General features: G+C 43.0%; 1 protein-coding gene and 1 long non-coding RNA gene across 3 annotated transcripts in view; both read right to left on the bottom strand.

The window, feature by feature from the left end:
• The window catches only part of ddb1 (damage-specific DNA binding protein 1), a 73,995-nt gene extending 60,834 nt beyond the window's left edge, over positions 1-13,161 (bottom strand). The window contains exons 1-6 of the mRNA XM_015953658.3: positions 12,986-13,161; positions 12,009-12,157; positions 11,125-11,241; positions 10,801-11,022; positions 9,102-9,216; positions 7,259-7,356 (exon numbers count right to left, since the gene is read on the bottom strand). Of these exons, the coding sequence (XP_015809144.1) occupies positions 7,259-7,356; positions 9,102-9,216; positions 10,801-11,022; positions 11,125-11,241; positions 12,009-12,157; positions 12,986-13,046 (762 nt within the window). The 5' untranslated portion in view covers positions 13,047-13,161. The remainder of the gene's footprint in view (positions 1-7,258; positions 7,357-9,101; positions 9,217-10,800; positions 11,023-11,124; positions 11,242-12,008; positions 12,158-12,985) is intronic.
• A 9,331-nt stretch (positions 13,162-22,492) lies between these two features.
• Positions 22,493-24,857, bottom strand: LOC139071792 (uncharacterized). Of its 2 annotated transcripts, XR_011521609.1 has the most exons (4): positions 24,767-24,857; positions 23,937-24,127; positions 23,775-23,853; positions 22,493-23,672 (listed from the first exon to the last, which is right to left on the bottom strand). It is a non-coding gene; the product is annotated as an uncharacterized lncRNA (long non-coding RNA). The 2 variants fall into 2 exon arrangements; XR_011521608.1 differs by lacking the exon at positions 24,767-24,857 and having other exon boundaries at positions 23,937-24,759.
• Positions 24,858-24,985: the final 128 nt, after the last annotated feature.

Raw genomic sequence — 24,985 nt, 5'->3', positions numbered from 1 at the left:
CATTATCTAGCACAGACAAACATACCTCTGTGGTCATTAATTACTAGTTTATATAGGAAAGCAGGTTTGAGATTTCTATATGCTGCATTTGACATGAAAAGCAGCCCATTATCAACAAGGTAAACGTGCTTTTGAATTCTAGACCCTGTTTGAAGAACTCAATTTAAAATGATGATGTAATGCATTGTAATAAAGGTCCATCCATCTTTTTACTTTGTTTTTTTTTATCTGTGTCTAGAAGTTCATCTTTGTCCAACAACTGACGCTAAATCACAGAAATGTGGTCCAGCATTCTCATTTCCATACTATGGTCAGTTCAGAGGAACCAAGTATCTCAGCAATCATGCCTCTCAGCTGTGGGGTAGGGTAAAGCCAAAGCATCTGCAGAAAGTCCATGAAGGCACAATCAAGGAGGACACCAGAGGCTCCTTGCTGTTTGGACACACCGCTAACATCGTAAGCACCAAGCTGGTTTAGATCCCATGCTGCCAGAGTGATTTCTGCTGGTACTTCAGGCATTTTTAACATCTGTTACATGATGAGTAACCATGCCAATAAGAGAGCTGTTTACACTCAGAGGAGAAGCTGATTGAGCTGTACAATGCCCAACTAACGCCTGGAATAAATGACTGAGCACATCATGGATGATGACTATAAGGAGGAAAGGTGGTTGTGAATGTTGTTTCAATTTGAGTGGGTGGCTGAGTATAAATCACAGTGATAGTGGCAAATAATAGTGTTGGGACACATTTCCAAAGGGATTTGGTAAAAGAAAAATCAACAGCCGATAGATAGGATTATAATTCAACCTCTAAGATAGTAGATAGCCAATCTCAAGGCTGTGCTTCACATTTTAATTCATACTGCTCTGACAAAAACAAAATAACATACTTTATTAATGTAATTTCTCAGATCATGCCTTGTAGAAAAAGCATTTAAAGATGCAGACAAAAATCAAGATTTATCTAAGAAAGCAGCTTCTTCTGACATCATGGGTTTGAGGAAATGTGTAACAGCCCATCTTACAGGCATTTATCTTTTCTCTTTGATAAAGCGGATAGCAATAACAAGTCTGAAACAACAATTTTGGGGGCCAGCATGGGGGCATGTATTTGGCATGACTGTCCAGCAGGTTGCCATCAGAGTTAATATAAATCTTATTGTGCTCAGTGTGGACACCTAAAACCCGAAATTCAATTTAAAAAGGGGAAAATGACCCGAGATGGGATATGAAGACTGCTAAAGATTTTGGATCAATTCTATCTTTTATTTTAAGCACAAAAACTGTGAAGAGCGGACCATTAAAGGCCATAAATTAACTCATCACTGCCATCTAGAGGATTAACTTTGCAACAACAGCTGAGAATAAATAACCTATTATTCCTTTACTGAGCTCAGAATATTATGACTAATTGCTGTGATATGAACTTGACATTGATGCATCTGCTGATGCGTCAGAAACATGCCAACATTTGCCAGCCCTAATTAGACGATTGGCCAATTTCTGGTTTTAATTAAGCTTGTATTACATCCCTCCTGTGGTAGGATACCTACATATTGCATCAGCTAGTGATTTTGTTTTAGATGTCTTCAAGAAAATTGCAGGGCTGCCTAACCTACATGAAATGTAGGAGAACTTCTGATGCAAGTTTATAGAGCACAACTTACTTTATGAAAGCTTTATGGTTTTGCCATCAAACGGCTGCATTATCCAGAGATTTCTCCAAAAACATGATCAAACTGGACAAGGCTGCTATGAAAAATCTCAATAGCCACAGAATAAAGGCTGTCCCTGCTGGTGAAAACTGGAGACATGATTGAAACTGTTATTAAATTTATATAGCGTGACTCAGTTTGCTCTCCTTTTCCCTCAAATTAGGATGTTGTTATTGTCACTGTCAGCTGTACAAGCGGAATCAATTTTTCACTTGACTGAGCCTTCACAAAACACTTCTTGAGGAATTTATCTGGATTGTTTTTGTTTAAAAGCTCAATAATTCCACAAACTTCTGCCTGTCTTCTCAGCCAGACTGGGATAGTCTATAATCAGCCCCAAGGATCACTACATGTGGGTCGAAGTATAGTACTGGATGCTGTCCCATCATATAATTATAATTTAATGCACTTAAGGGATAAAATATCCCTGCATATAATCTATATTGGTAGTGCAGAGAGCAGCCACTGGGCCATGCGTGGCTCTTGGAGTGATTTGTGTGGCCACAACTGAAATTCAAACTTTTTTTGCTGTCCTTAATTTTTTCCAGAATTACATTTTTTTAGCATGCGAGTGCTTTAAACTTGATCATTTTGGCTAATGTGGCCAAATGTTTGGACAACAAGGGGTCTGGAGCCTCACAAACACAAATATTAAAATAATGCTAATGATAAATAAAATACTTTTAACAAAAAACAAAGTTATTAATAAATCGTCCAAATGCAAATAAATGAGTGCAACTGTGGTGCTAAACAACCCACATCACTGATTCCATTTAATCATATTTAAATATAAATAGTTAATTTAGAAAACATTCAGATCAATCACTGAAAAGACAGTGAAGCACTTTTAGAATGCAAAAAATAAATATCCTTCTAGTCATTTATTTGAACTCACCCATCAAACTCTGCGCTGATGTAGCTACGAGCTAACCGAAGCTAACGGAGGATGGCGAGTAATTTTATCCAGAAAACCGCGGCTGAGTGACTTTGCTACCCTCTGCCTAGGCTGTAACACTTGAGGCCAAGGCTGAGGCCTTCCCTGGAGCAAGCAGGAAGCAGCGCTGATGATGACTCATCTGCTACCTGTCAGGCAAAAGGACATGCCCTGATTATTCATAATTTCAAGCTTCTATTAAATCCAAGATGAATTACAAAAATAAAGAAAGAAAGAAATCACTTGACCTAATTGACCAACTTAAACTTGACAAAAGCTGGTTAATTATTCATTTTAGTAGGAATGGGCCATGTGGTTTTTAAAACATAAACATTTAAAGTAGTTTTATGTTGTTCTTATTCATTCTCCAAGCAATACAACACAGAAATTCTCATGAAATTAATAAAGATGAAGATATTTAAATAAAATTCAAGCTAAATGTGATGAAAACACTAAATTATATTTTGAAATAGTGAAAAATGTAAAAAAAAAAAAAGAAATAACATTTCTTCCATTCCTGATTCATGTTTTTCATTTTCTCATAGAAGTGAAGTTTTGCTTCAGTCAGGATAACTGCAGGTAAAATGATGCGCTGCTGCGTTTTTATCTAAATTGATAAATAACTTGTAGGTTTATTCTTTCTCTCTGCCTCTGGTTGAGCGACGTTCTGATCAGCGGGTCCAGCGTTATTAGAGGTCAGACCTGCGGCGCGCACCGGCTACGCAGAGAGAGAGATGGAAAGAGAGGAGCTGCACAACGTCGAGTGTTATTAATGGGAGAAACTGCTGCGGAGCTGCGGATGGAAATTTGTTCTAACTAAATCACTGGGGATGTCCAACATTTTCTAAGTCAGTGTATTTAAAAGAGCGGCATTTAAGGAAATTTGTGTTAAGGAGCTATTAACACAGATGGGCCTTTACTGTCGCCAGAATTATTTACTGAGGAGGTTTAGCTGTTAGACGTCAGCTCCTGAAACCCAAATTTGGTCTGTATCACAAACATTACCGGATCTGCACCTGAATCCATGCGCTTTGCACTGCAGCAGCAGCAGCCTCTGATCCAAAACTGAAGCAGCTTGAAATAATTCATGCAGTTGCGGTTGGTCTAAAAAGATAAGTGACAATATGATATCAACCACACATTACAGTGCATTATTTTATTTGCATATTCATCAACATAACACATCCTAGCCCAATGTTTATTTTGTTTGTTTTTTTTACTGGGGCAACTGCTGTCATCATCGGAGTAATGGAATATTAAATTTTACGCATAACCCCTGTAATACTCTCACGGACCACTAGGGGTACGCGGGCCCCTGGTTGGGAATCACTGCCCTCGGGGATGAGGGGAACTGCAATTTTTGTCACTTCCATGTTGGCTTCACCTTTGGCAGGCAGAGTTTGCCTCTCAACATATGAACCAGAACATTTGCAAGACATCCTAAAAAATGCAGTAGAACGGATGCTAATGGGAACCGTAACACTTAAAAGCAAATAAAGGAATTAAAATTGACTATGTGAGCTGCTGAGTGCTTCTCTAAATGTCAGGCGAGTGCGAGCTCTGAAAGTTTGGCATTGCATGAATGAACCTTGAAGAGGCACAAATCCCTCACCTCCAGCTCCCACTGATAAGCTACTTAGCAGCAAGGCCGAAGGCTTCAACTCAAAGACACCAGGGAATAACAGCCACAGAACTCCAAATGAGGAGCTTCTGCATCAGGAATTTAAATGCTCTTTCCAAAATTTATGAAACACTGGAACTGCAAGAGACAAAAAGAACATCCTCTAATTATAGAGGCAAGCGGCTGATGAAGAGCTCCTTTGGGCATTGAGGATCTGAAAAACTACAAACTGTGAGTTCATCATGAGAACACCAAAACACTACAGGAAAGTGTAGTTGTCAGTAATAAACCTGCTTCTACAAGAGTCCTGGCAAATGAACTCGCTCATTTAAGATCCGCCAAAAGACCCCCCAACAAATTACAGTGAGTACAGAAAGTATTCAGACCCCCGTCAACTTTTCATCCTGTTATGCAGCCGTTTGCTAAAATTTAATTTATTTTTCCTAATTATTGTAAACACAGCACCCCATATTGACAGAAAATCACAGACTTTTAGAAATTTCTGCAGATTTATTAAAAAAGAGAAACAGAAATAACATGTTCCTGAGCATTCAGATACTTTGCTCAGTACTTAGAAGCATATACGTATATGTATTTAGTTTCTAAAAGGGGTGTAAATCACTAGTTTGATCATAATACAATATTACATGGATAGTGAATTCTGTTTATATCTTTTATGGACAGGATTTGGTGGCCTAAGAATCGGGTCTCTGCTTTTTGCAGATTATGTGGTCCTACTGGATCCATCAGAACGTGATCTCCGGCTCTCCTTCAAGCGGTTCGCAACCGAGTGTGAAGCAGCTGAGATGGGAATCTGCTCCTCTAAATCCGAGACCATTGTCTTGAGTCAGAAAAGGGTAGAATGCCTTCTCCAGGTCAGGGACGAGGTCCTGCCCCATGTGGATTAGTTTAAGTATCTCAGGGTCTTGTTCATGAGTGAGGGAAAAATGAAGCGTGAGATCGACAGACTGTTGCTGCATCTGCAGTGATGCGGGCGTTGTACCGATCTGTCGTGGTGAGCCGGAAGGTTTACCGATTTACCGATCCATCTACGTTACTTTCCTCAGCTATGGTCACAGGCTTTGGGTAGTGACCGAAACGAGATCACAGATAAAAGCGGCTCAAATGAGTTTTCTCTCTGGGATTTCCCTTGGGGATGGGGTGAGAAGCTTGGTCATCCGGGAGAAGCTCTGAACAGATCCGCTGCTCCTCCACATGGAGAGGAGCCAGTTGAGGTGGCTAGGGCATCTGGTCAGGACGCCCCCTGGACGCCTTCCTGGTGAGGTTTTCCGGGCACGTCCAACTGGGAGGAGACCCAAGGGAAAACCCAGGACACACTGGAGAGACTAAGTTTTTCAGCTGGCCAGGGAACGTCTTGGCATTCCCCTGAAGGAGATAGCCCAAGTGGCTGGAGAGAGGGAAGTCTGGGCCTCTTGACTTAGGCTGCTGCCCCTGCAACCCAACTCCCGATGGGCGGAAGAAAATGGATGGATGGGTGAACCTTCGTAGAAAAATTTGTATTCTAATATTTAGCAGCAAGATGAGCATTACACGAACCCTCAAAAATGATCTGAGGTGTTTTTTTATGTTTTATTAAGGAGGAGGACCTGACTCAGAATAAGTGGCTGAAAATAAATGAATAAATGGATGGACGGATGGATGGATGGATGGATGGAGGGTGGGTGGATGGATGAGTGGGTGGGTGAATGGATGGATGAATGGATGGATGGATGGATGGATGGATGGATGGATGGATGGATGGAGGGAGGGTGGGTGGATGAGTGGGTGGGTGAATGGATGGATGAATGGATGGATGGATGGATGGTGGTTCTTTATTTGCCTACACTGTTGACATCTCTAATTCATTCCCAAAACCATTTTGATTTCATTTAGAATCCACAGCTCAATGTGAATCAAGTGATTGAACACAATAATTTCTTCTCACAGCTCGCCATGATGCCAGTAGCTTCTTCATTTGAAGAGACACGTTGCAATTTCCTCATATTGTAAATCATTTTCTTGAGCCATTTACAGGGTTAATGAAAGGCCAGCCAGCCCCTATCGCCCCCTGTGGCCAGAATATTGTTGCCGGTCTGGTCTGTTGGGAAGTTGAGCTGGCGCTGCAGTCTGTTTCCAGCACGTTTCAGATCATGAACACAGCTGATTTGTTTAGTTTAGTGATGAATCACTCCTGTAGACACTAATGAGGCTGGAGAGACAGCTCAGCTGTTAGATTAAGGTGTTAAAAAGACCAACGCGCAGCGAGGAGAAGTTTTGCTTTTGGTTCTACAAACTGACACTAGGGGGTGCTAAAAGCAAGCCATAACGATGTGCAGGAACAGGTGGAAAGCAGCATGTCAGCGGAACTTCAAGAGAAAGCAATTTTCAAAATAAAAGTTTGATAATTCTGTATTCTATCATTTTTTTCTATTTGGATTGATAAACATAATCAATGTTGACGATATATTGATGTATTGTTTCATTTCTAGTTTCTAACACAATGCCAACAAGCTACAAATCTAAGGCTCAAATTCTTATGTTTGTCCAAATGTTGCAACCCCAATCCTTCTGACTTTTTTCTCTCTGTCAACAACAAACTAGACTTTCAGTTTAATGCACGGAAATGACTTTTTGTTTTTACTGAAACATAAATGTGTGCTTGCTGGGATGTAATGACATGTAGAAAATGATGGTGTAGACCTGTATGAAGAACACGGACTATTACTGAAGCTTCATTTGTGGCTGAGCTAATGATCTGTCATGCTGTTCGTGTTACCTCCAGTCCGCAGGCAGAGAAACATCGTTCTCAACAGTCTCATCATGCTTTTGTCATTTTCTCCTCTTATTTTAGCGGGTGTTATGAAACTCAAATGAAATCATTGCGAAACTGCTTTTTCAGAGGAGGAACAACAACAAGCAGCCGTATAATGAACTGCAATCCCCAATCCTAGCTATTCTTGTTTTTTACCTGGTTTCGATGGTTTTACCTTAATAGTGGGCGGTGCGATGGCCAGGTATTTATCTCCATTGTGGTAGGTGATGGACTCCTGTCCTATGATTATAGCACCACCAAATGGCTCTGGCACTAAAATACAAGCAGAAAAGAGAGGGAAGAAAAAAAAAGACAATTTAACTTGTATTATTATAAATACATAATTTACATGCATTGCAAATTTATGAATAAATTGCTTTAAAAGAGTTGCACACAACAATAAAAACCAATACGTCTAGATTTGTAAATTATAAATATAATAACTAGGAGTGGGACTCGATTAAAAAATTATCTAATTAATTTGAGGCTTTGTAATTATTCAATCTTAATTAATCTCATTTTAATCGTTCAGGAAAATTTGCCACCAAACTATTTTTTATAAAAAAATAATGAGGCAGAGAATCAAACATTAGACATGGATATTATTTTTGTAAACTCAAGCTCTTAATTTCTGATAAAAACAATGATTTTTAATTATTCAAATGTCACCGTGTTAAAAGAAACAAACCCCAATCAACTAAAATTCATAATTGCAAATAAAAACACCTGCAAATGGTTCCTGAGCCTTTAAATAGTCTCTCGGTTTAGATGAATTACTGCAATAAATGGACTTTTGCACCATATTCTAATTTTTTCTGTTTCACATTTAGGTATAATTGGGTGCTTTTATTAGCATTTCTACTACTCATAATCTAGTAAAAGCATATATTATCTATTATATTAACAAATCTGATGGAGGACTTAAATTTACTAACTTGGGTCAGACCCAGACAAGGAAGTGCTGAAGCTGGGTAGACACAGTTAGGAATTAATGATCTAATGCCATTCCTTAGATGGGAAGTCCCGCTCTCACATCAAGAAGGGTATAGCTGCAGACCTGCAGATTCATGCCTGCAGCAGCGAATCTGTAGGTCTCCAGGTCTGCGACCTGATCACATCTTCTTGTTCCTCACTGGCCCTGCATGTAAACATTCGCTTCTTTAGCTTCGATCAGCTGACGACCGCTTTGACACACTTAGCGGCTGAATTATAGTAATGTACGAAACCCGTAGACAGTCACTCTTCTCAGAAAAAGAGAGTAAACAAACAGAATTGTTTAGAAAATTATAAGAAAGTTTTAGGTGTGTTTCTGTTGCTTTAAGACACGTTGTTTGACTGTTTAGAGTAGTGAGAACACAGAGGATTTTCCCAGCTGTTCGTCTTTCTGTCAGATGATGTCACTGTTGCACAAATGTTACTATATTAAGAATTTAGCTCAGCTTAGCTTGACTACAAATCTTCAGGTGCACAGATCATCATTTGCATATTTTTACTGTGCAGGCATCGGAACGAGCCACTGCACCATGAGAACAAACATCTCAGCTCTGAAGCCGATCTTCATCTGTGTACGTCACACGTCACGTGATCAGGAAGCAGAAAATCCATGTGTTAGGAGATCGTTTTGGGTCGTTGCTGTAAAAAAGTGAGGCGCGAACCGGAAAAGCTTCCGCCGATCACAATTCAACAACGGATTATGAAAGAACGGATAATGTTTGAAACGCGTCTACTCTTTGTTTAGGTTGTTTTGGCGTCAACATCATCCTAGCGCGCAACGTTCAGTGACTCTTAATAAAAAATAGTAAAAACGGTGAGAAACACTAGCAGTGCAGGGCTTTTCTGATCAGGAAACGGCTGGCAGTGAATGAGTTAAATGCAAAAAAAATTTTAATGTGTCATTTTTTTCTAATTAATCAGAATTAACGCGTTAGTCCCACCCCAGATATGCGCAGACGTTTTAACTCAAGAGTTTACGGAGTTTATTTTTTGTTGTTTTACTAAATTGATTAGCACGGATTTACCTGGGATAACCATTGATGCCTCAGCTTCCACGTTCTCCTGTTTCCAGGGGCCCTTGTTGAACTCCTTCTCTCTCAGGGAAACCTCATAGGTCTTTACATGACGTCCTTGAGGGTCCTATGATATACAGCACACGTATTACAATCTGTTGCCTAAGTTAGAGCCAATAATAAACACTCATCATAAATGTTCAGTTCGCAATCTGATGAAATTTCACCAGTTATTCTAAATACTATATATTTTTTTATTTAAACAGGTGCAAGGTTTCCTCTAGGATTTTTTGACACTGTGGTGGTGGGCTGTCGGTCGGGGGGTGGGCAGGCAGAGACGTACGGAGACATTCTAAAACATGAGACTGTATATTTTCTGGTGAACAATCCTGCAGGAGTGAGTAAGAAAGCTTATTGTTTAATTAAATATAAAAAATATATATTTCACTTGAAATAAATTGTAATGCTTGATTTCCACCTTGATTGTTGTGGCTCAGCCATGGGCGGAACTTAGTGATTTCTGTCCATTTTGGGTCCCAGCCAGATTCTCTGTTTACTTTTTTCTTCCCTCTCACTGCTTCCCTGCTGCTCTCTCCCTCATCATACTCACTTATGCATGCTCAGCCTCTTCACTCGTCTCCTTCACTCACCTCCTCCACTGTATTTGTCTAATACTATTAGTGACATGTTAGATTTGTTTCAATCCCCAATATGAACGTTGGGAATATTACACGTATCACCAGGGGTTAATTTGAGCCGATTCTTGCTGGAACAAGATCCAGGAACTGTCTTATTTTGAAAGGACCGTTCCAGCAACTGCCTGCTATAGGTTCCGGCAACTCATGCGACCAGCTCGTAATACGCAGGGTTTGAATTACGGGTGAGTTAAAGGGAGCCCGGCTCACCCGAAAGGGTGACAGGCTCCCTTGGAAGCTCTCAGCTTACACACCCAGAGGGAGCCCAAAAAGCTCCTGATTCTACTTACATTACATTATTTACACGGACTCTCCAGGGATTCTTTTGAGCTGAGAGCCGCAGAGCTCTGATCGCTGATGCGCCTCAGAAGATGCATCCTGAGCGCGACCGGTGTCGCTACCTCAAAAAACATATAACACGCCATCGTTTATGTTGGCTCATATCCTTTCAGGCTTTCTGTCTTTTATTTGTGCCTGATGCTTTTTGCTGCTGCGGAGTGGAGCGCATCACCTGTTTTGTCCTCCGGTGACTTCACCTCACTGGTGTAGCCGGCGCGCAGCAAGCACTCTGCTATTTTTGCGCTCAGAAGAACATTTTGAACTGCAGTTTAAAGTTTTGCTATATTTAAATTCATTTTAAACTGTCATTACAGTTAGTATACATGTGCAAATATAGACTTAAATATGTCTCGTATTTACATTGTTTTAATGTATATCTCAAAATGCCAAAATCCCTTAAGCGCCTCGTGATTTTTATCTTGAGAGGCGCTATAGAAATGATATTTTCTTCTTCTCCTTCTTCAAAATTTATTCTGAAGGTACGTTGCTTTAAATATATATATTTTTAACTTTATGAAGGTGTGGTGAATTTAATTTTGACGTGGCGCGCCGTCACAACAAAATACACATAGCGAAAACCCTGAGGTGAAATTAAAATCTCTTCTATGTCCCAGTCGTACAAAATTATAAGAATAGTGTGATTTTTACAGACACTGTCTAAGTCTACCCAACAGCACCTGATAGATGAAGCAGACAGTTGGAGCCTGGCAGCCATACAGGAAGTGAACATCAATGACTTGCAGCTCCTCCAGCCTGATGTTAAACGCCTTGAGCTCACGGTTGTCCCGGTCCAGTGGGATCACCTTGAACAGTCCATCGTACAACCTCAGACCAATCATGCGACACTCTGGGTCTACAATTCCAATAATCCCCGTCTCTGATGGACGTCCAATACGATCCTGAAAAATGGGTTTAGAAAAAGTTTGGGTACGCTTTGGATGAACCCACTCCTGGAACGTCAGCGTGTGTTTACTCCATTACGAGAAAATAGCTTCACCTACCTGGACATTACCATGGGCACGGGTGATGATGTCAATGCTGTCCCCATTCTGCTTGTATTCAAGGATGCAGGCATTGTATTTGGATGTGAGAATGAACAACAGGTCTTTACTCTCACCCTGGGAAAAAAATGAATAAAAACGTTATTTTGTGATCAGATTCAATGCAAAGTGCAGCCCCTGGCAGTCTCTAAATTTGTTTGATATCCAAATGTAACTTCTGTGGTTATCACTGACAAATGCCAGGTTCTGTCAAGTCTGAGCTGTTGATGGCATCATGGTGCAGCCTGGACGTAAAGGTAAGAGAGTAATGTCTTTGGAGGCAAAAGCAGAGAGCTAAAGCCAGAGTGAACAACAGTGTGGCCTACACTTGTTTCAAGAAGCTGAAGGAGGCTTTGAAATGATGAATTGATGATGACCTGGCTTTGTTGCTACTGGAGAACTAGTAGTATTTTTTTGCCCAACAGCGTGGATCTTTTTACTTAGGGCCTTATTTAGTATCACTGGCTCGTGTTAGCACTACCTATGGCAGGCTGTAGCAAAGTTGTTTACAACTGTTGAAATTCCACTTTCAACCGGTAGGGGAGAGGTGGAAACCTTTTATGTGTTGCTTTAATTAAATACAAATGTGTCCAGCACTTCTTATGTTAGCAACCTATTGATGGTGAAATACTGACATAAATTCTCATCAAACCAATTTAAGGATGCCAGAGGAACATACATTTGTAAACAGTTCTCTAGTTTTAAGTGTGGGAAAGGGATGGAATGTGGGTTATAGGGGTCATTTTAATCTGTTAAGCACTTTGTGTTGCTTGCTTTGCATGAAAAGTGCTATATAAATAAAGTTTGATTTGATTTTGATTAAACAACCACACTCAAAATGCTACCTTAGGTCGAAAGAGCTCCATGACAGCAATTTTGCCATACATGCCAACTTCTTTTACTGGCCTCAGCCCCTCCGCTGTGACCACATAAATCTCCAAACGTGTGTTTTTGGCTATGAGCAGATTGAGATCCTCTGCTGAAGTGAAATGACCTGAAAGACAAAGATGCATTTATTATGTTTCAATTATTTGCAATGTGTATAGATGGGGTCTAGAAGAGCTGAATAAATGTAGTATGGTTTGAAGTCTCTTAGACACCCAGGTAAGGGATTCAAATGCCATTAAAATGTGTTACAATTACAGCTTCAACAAATATCATTATCTATACTATAGTTTAATCATTCTTAAAAAATAAAAGGATTTACCCCACCTCAAAATGTACTCTTAAAAACTTTTATTCACACAGATGTATATATTTAAAAGCTACTATCCAACTGATTATAACATACAATAATTAACAAAATACAGACTCTGGAGCCACGTTTGTCTAAATGCCTCTCACGTTCAAAACTATAAACATTTAAATCACGAGAATGTAATCATGTTTTAAACACACGTCTGTACACAAACGTAATCCACGGGTTTAACAATGAAGTCAGAGGGCTGCACCAGCTCACAATCGTAATCTATTAACCAAGTGAACAGAGACGGCTTATTTTAAATCCATTTTTACACGACTTATGCGTGTGATCGGTTTGTCTGAACGAGGCAACGCACTTCATCTGGCTCCTTTAAGGCTCGAAAACTGTTATTGTTACATTCAGTTGAATAGCCAATGCATTGTGCAGCTATTTTAGGAACGCTAGGGCAGGATCTGAACATGTTTAAACCACGAACTGCATGTCTGTCTAAGAAATAAACATAAATCTAAAGAAAAACAACAGCTAGCTGCTACTTAAGGCCCTTGTGAGGCGTTCGGGCTGCAGCGCGGGAGCTCATATTGCTGTTATCCATAACTGCACAAAACAGCGAGTATTTACCTGTGATGCAGGCGTTTACTGCCGTAGGTTTCTGCGCTGTTACCACGTAGTTGTAAGACATTTTGACAACGAAAAACGACAAACACAAGAGAAGTGTTTTAATCTTACACGAGTGCCAAAATCATTGATAATAAAACTCCCGGAAGTAGTTAGCCAAGTAAGCAAGTAGTGGTGTTGAGTTGGAGCGCGGCGCGTCCCCTTCTGGTAGGGAGTGCACTGCGCAGGGAATTTGTGTAGTCTGGCAAACTGCTGTCTTGACTCACCAGAAAGATTTATTTCTACCCCTGATTTAATTATTTAGGACTTTACAACCTGCGACTTAGTTTCGTTGATTATGGTGTGATTTTAGTTTTTGACAAGAATAGGTTATTTGTTAAAGGTAAATTCCAATAATGAGATGAGCACAGGAAATAGCAACATGAAGGTAACAGTTAAGTTTATTTGCATAAATTGCTGTAAAAGTTATGTTTTTAAATCATTTAATTTTAATCTGTTTCATTTTATTATCAAAATAGCACACAATTCTTAAGGGAAAAAATCTAATCTTTTTTGTATAGTAAGCACAATTTTTTTTTATTAAGCATGTTTTGTTGCCTTGAAATAATGGGATTTTTGCGCCCTCTGCTGGCAAACAAAATAGAACAACACTGGTTTTCAACAGCATTTAGAAAAGAAGAGAAGATGGAGAGTTTCTGCTCTCCAGTGCCTGAAAGGTGGTACCACACATTTGTTATTTCAAGCCACATGTGTCAGATAAAACAGATGTGGCCCGCAAAGCATTTTTATGTGGCCCGCTTGATAAATATCACAAACATATTAAAACTGACCTGCTGGCCAATTTTGTCGGAAAGACTACAACTCCCATGATGCTTTGCGGCGTCTCAGAATTCCTGCTGATCTAAACATTGAAAGAACCATTTAATTTTCTGTTCCTCACTTCTGATTACCTTCAGTGGTGTCTGTTTGTTGCAACCAGGTACAAAAACGAACTTGTTTTTTATTTGACCTTTTTTCTGTCCTGTCTGTTTATTATCTTCCTGCATCTCCTCTCAATCCTGAGACTGTCTCCACATTTTCAGTACAAAATAAAATATACAGACAGCAAGAAGGTTTCGCCATGGGAAGAAGAAGAAGAAGAAGAAGAAGAAGAAGAAGAAGAAGAAAATATCATTTCTATAGCGCCTCTCAAGATAAAAATCACGAGGCGCTTCACAAAAACAAAAACAAAAAATATAAAAAGCATTTAGAAAATGTTTAAAAATATATTTAAAATGAGCAAAAATAAGCAATTGCGATTTAAAAGAAAAAAAGAGACCCGCTCTCAGCCATAATGAGTGAATTCTTCATGGAGGATTTGGAAGAAAAGGCCATTAACACAGCACCTGCACACATCAGACCCATGTTCTGGAGAAGATACGTGGACGACATCTTGGAAATAATAAAAACTGGACACACACAACAACTCACAGACCACCTGAACACGGTCGACAACACAGGAAACATAAAATTCACACATGAAGAGGAAACAAACAAAACAATAGCGTTTTTGGACATGAACATTCACCACACAGACGACGGCAGCATAAAAATCACTATATACAGAAAACCCACACATACAGACCAATATCTGCTTTGGACATCTGAACACCCCACAGCACACAAACTATCAGTAGTCAGAACATTATACAAACGAACTAGCTTCATTACAGATGAAACAGACCGCAAACAGGAATAAGAACACATTAAACAAGCACTAACCCTCTGTCAGTATCCAAAATGGGCCATAGAAAAAGGAAAACAACAAGTCAAAGAAAATTAAAAAAAAACAGGGATACCAAAAAAAGAAAACAAAAACAAAGACCAGACCACGTGCACATGGACACCATCATAATTCCATATATCTGGGGAGTCACAGAACGTATACAAAGGGCCATGAAAAAACAACAAATCAACACAACCGTCAAACCTCACATGAAACTCAGACAGCTACTGTCCCCAAGGCCAAAACAGAACCAGACAAGAAATGTAATGTAATCTACGAAATACCCTGCATGTCGTGCAATAAAACATACATAGGGGAAACCGGCAGAACATATGACACAAGAAGAAAAGAGCATCTGAAGGAATGCGAGAAGGAAACAACAGAAAGACTCACAAGGACAACAAAGAAAAAAGCTGAGGAGCAAACCCTCAAGTCAGCCATCTCAGATCATTGCTAACGAAATAATCACATCATGGACTGGGATCAAGGGAAAATTATCAACACGGAGAACAACCGATTCAAACGGTGGGTCAAGGAGGCTATAGAAATAAGGAAACGGAAACATTCAATACAATTCAATGATACTTTATTAATCCCAGAGGGAAATTAGAGTTATTAAGCCCAGAGGGAAATATGAACAGAGACGAGGGGGGCCTATCAGCTGTCTCGCACCTGGGATTCCCTTCTCCAAAGACCAGACTGCGGAGGTGGGCTTGACCGACCCGGCGGATCTGACAGATCCGGGTTGGTCATGCCCACCAGAAGAACAGCTGATAAAGACGCGTCACACAAACACCCATGACACTTCTGAAGAAGACCGCAGATGACGGTCGAAACGTCGTCGTCTTCCTCCGCTTATCCGGGTCCGGGTCGCGGGGGCAGCATCCCAACTAGGGAGCCCGGCCACCTCCACCAGCTCCTCCGGCAGGACTCCAAGGCATTCCTGGACCAGATTGGAGATGTAATCTCTCCAACGTGTCCTGGGTCGACCCGGGGGCCTCCTGCCGGCAGGACATGCCCGAAACACCTCCCCGGGGAGGCGTCCAGGAGGCATCCTGACCAGATGCCCAAACCACCTCAACTGACTCCTTTCGATCCAGAGGAGCAGCGGTTCTACTCCGAGTCCCTCCCGAATGTCCGAGCTCCTCACTCTATCTCTAAGGCTGAGCCCGGCCACCCTACGGAGGAAACTCATTTCGGCCGCTTGTATCCGCGATCTCGTTCTTTCGGTCATTACCCAAAGCTTATGACCATAGGTGAGGATTGGGACGTAGATTGACCGGTCAATCGAGAGCCTAGCTTTCTAGCTCAGCTCCCTCTTCACCATGACAGATCGGCTCTGTGTCCGCATCACTGCAGACGCCGAACCAATCCGCCTGTCGATCTCCCGATCTCCCGATCCCTCCTACCCTCACTCGTGAACAAGACCCCGAGATACTTAAACTCCTCCACTTGAGGTAGGACCTCTCCCCCGACCCGGAGTTGGCAAGCCACCCTTTTCTGGTCGAGAACCATGGTCTCAGATTTGGATGTACTGATCCTCATCCCAGCCACTTCACACTCGGCCGTGAACCTACCCAGCAAGAGCTGAAGGTCAGAGCTGGATGAAGCTAGGAGGACCACATCATCCGCAAAAAGCAGAGACGAGATTCTCCTGCCACCAAACTCGACACACTCCACACCACGGCTGCGCCTGGAAATTCTGTCCATAAAGGTAATGAACAGAAACGGTGACAAAGGGCAGCCCTGGCAGAGTCCAAACCTCATCGGGAACAGGTCCGACTTACTACCGGCTATGCGGTCCAAACTCATGCTCCTCTGGTAAAGGGACTGAATGGCCCTTAACAGAAAGCCACCCACCCCATCCTCCTGGAGTGTCCCCCACAGGGTGCCCCTGGGGACACGGTCATAAGCCTTCTCCAAATCCACAAAACACATGTGGATTGGTTGGGCAAACTCCTATGCCCTTCCATCACCCTTGCAAGGGTATAGAGCTGGTCCACAGTTCCACGGCCAGGACAAAAACCGCATTGCTCCTCCTCAATCTGAGATTGAACCACAGATGTAATTTTCACTTTAGAAGTGGGGGGACACGGGGGGGTCTTTACAGTATGCTCTAATGGGAAACAGGCTTCAACACAAACGGTTGTTTTCCGCTTGGTCCTAGAGCTCAACCACTGTCAATTTAATAAAGTGTAATATTGTTTTTGGATGGTAAAAAGTGCAGGGGTCAAAACTTGACTTTGGAAAAAGTGGGGGGGGACATGTACCCCCTGCCCCCCCCCCCCCCCAAAAATTACATCCATGGATTGAACTATCGATTGGACCCTCCTCTCCAGTACCTTGGAGTAGACCTTTCCAGGGAGGCTGAGGAGTGTGATCCCTCTATAGTTGGAACACACCCTCAGGTCACCCGTCTCAAAGATGGGGACCACCACTCCGGTCTGCCACTCCACAGGAACTGCCCCGATGACCACGCAATGTTGCAGAGACGTGTCAACCATGACAGCCTTATAACATCCATAGCCTTGAGATACCCAGGACGAATCTCATCCGTCCCCGGTGCTCCACTGCTGTGTAGTTGTTTGACTACCTCAGCAACTTTTTTTTTTTTTTTTTTTTTTTTTTTACCGTGTCCTGTCTGGCTGTGAAGCAAGCAGAATTGATGTCTGAATGCTGGTGACAAGCCTTACAGATTTACTCTCAGGTGGAGCATCAAAGCGTCTGCTTTTAATGTCACGCCTGATACTTAAAACTTTACTGTTATTGTTGTTGAATGCTTTGTAATTCCAACCAGACACGGAGACAGAGGTGAAAGAGAAAGGAAAAGAAAAGGTGGGGAGAGAGGAGGAGGAGGGGAGGGGCCTTCTAGACCTGCAGAAAAAGACAAAAAAAAAAAGCAAAAGGACAAAAAATAAAAGGGACACAACAACAATACAACAAGATCTAGCTATCACTGCATCAACTTGATGAAAAAATATATAATCAACATTGCTTAACTGAAGAATCACGATAATAAATCACAGTGCATTAAGTGCCCACCATAGTCTTAAGACCTGTGTTTAACGTGCCCAAGTCCATACTTTTGAGAGCACCATGTGAGCACCTGTGTGTGTACACGCACTTGTTTATGTAAGGTTTCTCTATAGGAGCGTCCAACAGAGAGTGTGAGGGACCACAGATCCGACCCCCAAAGATGCGCAGGAGACGGGGGGAGCTCCATGTCCCAGAGATCCAGGCGCTGCCCCAGAACACAGGAACCCCAAGGAGACTGCAACCAGAAAGCCCCCCCCCCCGAGAGGCACAGAGGATTGCCCCGGGGGGCCACAACCAGCAGCCGGCAGAGTCCCGGGAGACATCAGCGGCAAGCCCACAGGCCCGCCCGCAGCCTCCCACCCCCTAGCCGGCCGAGCCCGGGACCCAGCGACCCAGGACCCAGGGGCGACCACCCCCGCCGGGGACCCAGCAGAGCCCAGGGACCCAGACCCCTACCTCAGCAACTTCGGCCCCCGAGATTGGACAGTCCATCCCCAGATCTCCCGGCTCTGGCTCTTCCTCGGAATGCACGTAGGTCGGATTGAGGAGCTCCTCAAAGTATTCCTTCCACCGTCCGACTATAGCCCCAGTTGACGTCAGCAGCTCCCCATCCCCACTGTTAACAGTGTGAGCGAGTTGCTGCCTCCCTCTCCTGAGGCGTCGGACAGTTTGCCAGAACCTCTTTGGAGCCGATCTATAGTCTTTCTCCATGGCCTTACCAAACTCCTCCCACGCCCGAGATTTTGCCTCGGCAACTGCTTCTGCTGCACCCTGCTTGGCTATCCAGTACCTGTCTGCTGCCTCCGGAGACTCACAGACCAGCCACGGCCTGTAGGCCTCCTTCTTCAGCCTGACAGCTCCCAGAACCTCTGGTGTTCACCAGCGGGTACGGGGGTTGCCACCGCGACTGGCACCGGCCACCTTGCGACCACAGCTAGCAACAGCCACCTCAACAATTGCAGAGCGGAACAAGGCCCACTCTGAGTCAATGTCCCCCACTGCTCTCGGGACGCGGTCAAAGCTCTGCCGGAGGTGGGAGTTGAAGACCGTCTTGACAGGTTCTTCTGCCAGGCGTTCCCAGCAGACCCTCACTATGCGTTTGGGTCTGCCAGGTCTATGCGGCATCTTCCCCTGCCATCTGATCCAACTCACCACCAGGTGGTGATCAGTTGACAGCTCCGCTCCTCTCTTAACTCGGGTGTCCAAAACATACAGCCGCAGGTCAGATGATTCGACTACAAAGTCTATCATCGACCTGCAACCTAGGCTGCCCTGGTACCAAGTGTACCGATGGGCATCCTTATGTTCGAACATGGTGTTCGTTATGGCCAAACTGCGGCTTGCACAGAAGTCCAATAACGAAACACCACTTGAGTTCAGATCAGGCAGGCCATTCCTCCCAATCACACCCCTCCAGGTCATGCTGTCATTGCCCACGTGAGCATTGAAGTCCCCCAGCAGGACAATGGAGTCCCCTGATGGAGCACTATCTAGCGCTCGTCCCAGGGACTCCAAAAAGGGTGGGTACTCTGAACTGATATTTGGCCCATAAGCACAAACAACAGTCAGGACCCGTTCCCCGATCCGAAGGCACAGGGAAGCTACCCTCTCGTCCCCCGGGGTAAACCCCAACACACAGGCAGAGAGTCTTGGGGCTAACAAAAAGCCAAACCCAGCCCTCCACCTCTCACCCGAAGCAACTCCAGCAAAGGAGAGTGTCCAACCCCCCTCAAGGACTTGGGTTCCAGAGCCAATGCTATGTGTTGAGGTGAGTCCGACTATCTAGCCGGTACAGCATCAACCTCTGCCACAAGGTCCTGCTCCTTCTCCACCAGCGAGGTGACATTCCATGTCCCAAAAACCAGTTTCCTTGTCCGGGGATCGGACCGCCAAGGCTCCCGCCTCGGTCTGGCACCCGATCCACACTGCACCGGACCCTTCATGTTCCTCCTGTGGGTGGTGGGTCCACAGTTGGATGAGCCCATGTATCCAGTTCAGGCTGGGCCCGGCCGGGCCCCATGGGCGAAAGCCCGGCCACCAGGCGCTCGCTCACGGGCCCCAACCCCAGGCCTGGCTCCAGGGTGGGACCCTGGTAACCCTCCGGGCCGGGTACTCCGACTCCTTGATAGTTCATCCATGAAAGATCCTCTGAACCGTTCTTTGTCTCACCCTTCACCTAAGACCAATTTGTCATGGGAGACCCTACCAGGGGCACAAAGTGCCCCAGACAACATAGCTCCTAGGATCATTAGGGCACTCAAACTCCTCCACCACGATAAGGTGATGGTTCAAGGAGGGGCGATCGAAACATGTAAAAGGTAACTCGAAACACCTTCATGTCCGAAGCAAAAAGAACTTTGTTTAATATTTAAAAAGAGGACATAATGAACATTGTAGAAGATACATAAAGAATTATCCTCGTGGCCGATGCTGAACTACCCGCTACAGTAGATCCATTAGTATCAGTCAGCGATGGTTAGGAACCGTGATGTTCTAATGACTTGTTTCTTGTTTGTGTTTTGGTCCAGCTGGAAGAGCTGCGTGGAGCTGAGGAAGCTTTGACTGCAGCCAACCATCTGGACACAGAGAACGCAGAGGTGTGTGCCTACCTGGCTCTGATCTGCCTCAGGGTGAGAAAATGCACAACCTCTCACACGGCTGCTTCTGTCTCCAAGGAGGTTCACGCTGATTAGAATATGTTCTAGAACAGTCTGGGACCGACGCTTTCCCCCCTCATGGAAAAGGCTGCCTTTTTTGTCTAGAGAATATGGGACCTTTTAATTAAGCAATCTCGCTGTTTTCTGCAGTTTAAAGAGAAAAAAGCAAATTCATCTTAATGTAATGTTTGGGAGCAACAGAGCACCCCTCAGAAAAAATAAACCTTTTGTTCCTAAAACTATTAACCTGATTAAATCTTTTGTTCTCAGTCTGGACGACTCATGGAGGCTGAGCAGTTGTATAAATATGCAGTCAGGGTGAGTTTGTCTGGTGATTTTCATTTGTTGTTGTTTTTACAATCAAGGTGCATCGTAATGATGTAAAGGTAATTAAACTATTGTTAATCGTCATTCAAGTCAAATTATTATTTTTCAAGTTTCATAACAATAAAATGTTTTTACAACAATTGAGTAGAAACAACTTTTTTGCTCTTTGCAGCAGAAAATGTCTTAGCTTTTAAAGGCCTTTAGTGATGGGGTTTATTTATTTATCCAGTTATTCAAATTCAATTCAAATAAAAAAAAACTTTAATCATCCCCGAGGGGCAATTGTCTCTGAATATTTTCACTAGAATGTGTCTTTTAAAGCATTTAAGTCTCAAAGAAGAAGCGTTACTACCTTCTCAGTGGCCTAGTGGTAGAGTGTCTGCCCTGAAACTGGTAGATCAGGGTTCAAATCCCTGTCGGGTCATACCAAAGAGCTTAAAGATGGGACCGAACGCCTCCCTGTTTGACACTCAGCTTTAAGGGGTTGGATGGGGGGTTAAACCACCAAATAGTTCCTGAACACAGCCGCAGCTGCAGCTCATCGCTCCCCACAGGCCTTGTTCAAATACAGAGATGTGATTTCACCAGGGCGTGATGATGACTTTGGGACTTTGACTTTCTTCTGTTCTCTTTTTTCCCAGACAACACATAAAGATGAGGGGTTGCTGAAGACTGTTGCACTTTCATTTAAGTTGAATGCGTCTAGTTTTACATCAGGATGTTTTTGTCTCCACAGTACAACCTTCAGGAATCGTCACTGCTCAGAGAGATGGATGAGCTGAAGGAGCAGCTGCGGTACTCTCCTCTGGTGTCGCGCTTCAACACAAGTGTATATATGTCGATGCTCCCAGCTGAACCCCCCCCCCCCCCCCCCAGTGTTGAGCTGCACAGAAACTGAACAACAGTGGCACAAAACGGGGACCAAGGTTACAATCTTTTAATTATACTATTATTATGTGTATACATATTTCTGTTATAACCTTTCAACTTGTTTTTATTTGGAAACAAGGTATTAAACCAGGTCCAGTTGATGACATGGTCATCATATCAGCCAGACCGAGAGAGGAGACCGGTAGAATGAACAAGGTATGTTTTTCTTTCCGTACTGCACGCACACACACACACACACACACACACACACACACACACACACACACACACACACACACACACACACACAGAGGCATCAGCAAGGTACAATTCTGTATTTTTTTCATTCCCTCCGATGCGGAGCTGAGAAGTATGTATGTGGGTTATTGCTAGTCGCAGAGACAGATTTTCTGAAACACAACTGTAGTCAGTCTGATGAAAATCAAGAACTTGGCTCTGTGAGGATCTGGACACCAGAGGAGGAGATAAGGCCAAATCTGCCTGTAGACTTTTAGGACTACCCAGACACTGCAGTCATTCTTGACTGCACTGAGCTGATGTGTCAATGTCCATCTTCCCCTCTCCTCCAGAGTGAGGTGTTTTCCTCCTACAAAGGAGCCTGATGTCTGAGCACCTCAAGTCATGTAGGGCAACCACACTGCATATTTACACACTTCCATAAAGGTACTGCATTTAAAGCTTTCACTCAGATGATCTTCAACGGTGCTGTGCCCTTCTGAGGGCTTGAGATGCGGTACCTTTCACAAAACCTCTGCAATAAAATAAGTTATGATTAATTTCTCAACTGATGAGTTCTTAAAATTTTTTAAAACCCTGTCATGCTTAAATGTGTATTTGTATAAGTTTAAAATGGTTTTGTAATAAAAGAAATTGAAAGTTTATGGTTTTAAATACTTCTTTGGTAAATAAAATAAGTCATCGGTTTTTGTTTAGTCTTCTTTAATTCATTTAATTTAAATCTTATCTTTTGAAACTAAACTGAAGCCATTTAAAAATGATTACTCATCTAGCAAACAAAACATCACAAACAAGAAAATGCAGAAATATTTAATTTTACTGCAGATTTACATTGAATTTCCTCCACAGTAATTCTTTACATTTAAACAGCAATGAAAACATCACAAGTGTCTGTATGACTTCCATGTCACGGGGAACTCGCTGAATAAACATGTCATCTGTGGTGTAGACAACAAAGTCACACCACTCACATGGAGAAATCAACATTTGTCCACCGACCTGCCAGTAATGAGGATGAGATCGCCATAGAGTAAACCTTTTCTGAGCATAATAGTCCACAAAGCTACACACATTTAGGCATTTTATTTCCAGCAGGCCACACTCAGGCTGCCCTCAGGATCATACATAATCCCAGCTGGTGTTGAAACCATCCATGGTGCCTCAAGGTGGATCAGGACCCCACATGGGTAGTGGTTTACCTCTATTACCTTGCAGTACTCCTTGATGGCTGTAGGCTCCAAAGCAAGACCCCAACATATGTCATCAGTCTGACTACTTGCTCCCATAGGCTGTTTCACAAGGTTCTCAGTAGAACCTTCTGCCCTGGTGTGACACACTTATCTAAATTTTGTAGAAGTGATGTGGCATCTCCTTAGTTGGTGTCCCTCCACACAGAAACTCTGCGATTGTGTTCTGTTCTCAGCTTTGTATGATTTCCCCAATGATGTTGTGAGGGATGTGAAATGATGATGTTCAGTAAACACAAATGCACTTGCAGAGGGTCCCAGTCTATAATGAGAGAGAGACAGTTGTGGGAGAGAAGGGTTGTCTTTGTGTGGACGCGTCCTGGGGGCCGTCCTCACTGGTAGTTGGTAAGATGGCCCGCTTCCCTCCTGCACCGAACCAAACGTGGACCCAACCAGAGGTACATCACCAGAGACAGCCATGGTTGTTATCACTGGAGCCTCATCTGCACCAAGTCTGTGGTACGCCTCCTGCACCTTCAGAACGAAGCTGTCTGCCATCGGGGAAGCTGACTCCTTTTTACAAACTGCTTCTGGGGAAGAAAAACAAAAGTCAAATGGTGTGTGTGTGTGTGTGTGTGTGTGTGTGTGTGTGTGTGTGTGCGTGTGCGTGCAGAACAGAAAGAAAAACATACCTTGTTCATTCTACCGGTCTCCTCTCTCTTGGTCTGGCTGATATGATGACCATGTCATTAAGTGGACCTGGTTTAATACCTTGTTTCCAAATAAAAACAAGTTGAAAGGTTATAACAGAAATATGTATACACATAATAATAGTATAATTAAAAGATTGTAACCTTGGTCCCCGTTTTGTGCCACTGTTGTTCAGTTTCTGTGCAGCTCAACACTGGGGGGGGGGGGGGGGGGGTGTAAGTTTCAGCTGGGAGAAATGGGCTGTCTGGTAGCTGAGCTGCCACATGACATCACAAGGCTGCACCTGCCACACATACACTGGCACCCCCACCGGCTTTGAATCCCTTAGCACAATCTGTTACAACACAGAATATTTGTTAGAGTACAACTGCATTTAAAGAGAGACAAACATTGATGATTAACTTCACTTAACTCGTTTTAAAATAGAAGAGTAGAACAAGTAATGGAAACAAATAAAATAACTGTAAACAACGTTGTGCTTCTGCGAGTCATCTAATGTCTGACTTTCTGTGACATGCTATGTATACAAACTTTACTTACTATATTCTTTCTGGGACACATTTTATCTCTGATACCACATGACACACGTAGTTCAGGCATGTCATTAACCTGTTATCAAACTAAAAGCAATTATATGACTCGCAAAAATGTGACGTTTAAAAACATCAACAGTCTTCTTTTGAACCTGAATCAATCCTGCACTGAGCCTGCAGGGTAACGATTCCCTACACTCAAGACAGTGGGGCTTCTGGTTTTTCCTCATTGGCCTGAAACACTCGGACCTAACCGTGACCTCTCCTGACTGCATGATTGAATAACATATGAACTTTTTTGTTTTTTCATTTCAGACACGAAAAACACGCACGACCTTACTTGTCACTCCAATAAAGTTTCCTTTTTGTGTTAACTTAGGCTAGTGGAGAGCTAGCATGCAGCATCTTTAGTAACTCAGAGCAGAAGTTTGTTAGCTTACCTTCATAGCTGTGTATGTAGCCGGGCACATACAATACAAGCTTTGTCCATACTAGATTTTGGCAATTCTTTTCTAAAATGAGCTGTTAATTCTTACAACTAAAACCGTGCTTCTATAATTTTTAACTTGCTGATGCAGCATAACAACAAGAACGCCAACTGGCTTGGAGTGTGGGACCAACGCTAAAAAAAACTCAAACCAAACAACCAGCTTCTTAGT

This window comes from Nothobranchius furzeri, chromosome 9 (genome assembly GCF_043380555.1).
Source record: "Nothobranchius furzeri strain GRZ-AD chromosome 9, NfurGRZ-RIMD1, whole genome shotgun sequence".
NCBI lineage: Eukaryota > Metazoa > Chordata > Actinopteri > Cyprinodontiformes > Nothobranchiidae > Nothobranchius > Nothobranchius furzeri.
The sequence above is the reverse complement of the archived record's forward strand: the minus strand, read 5'-3'. Positions and strand labels throughout refer to the sequence as shown.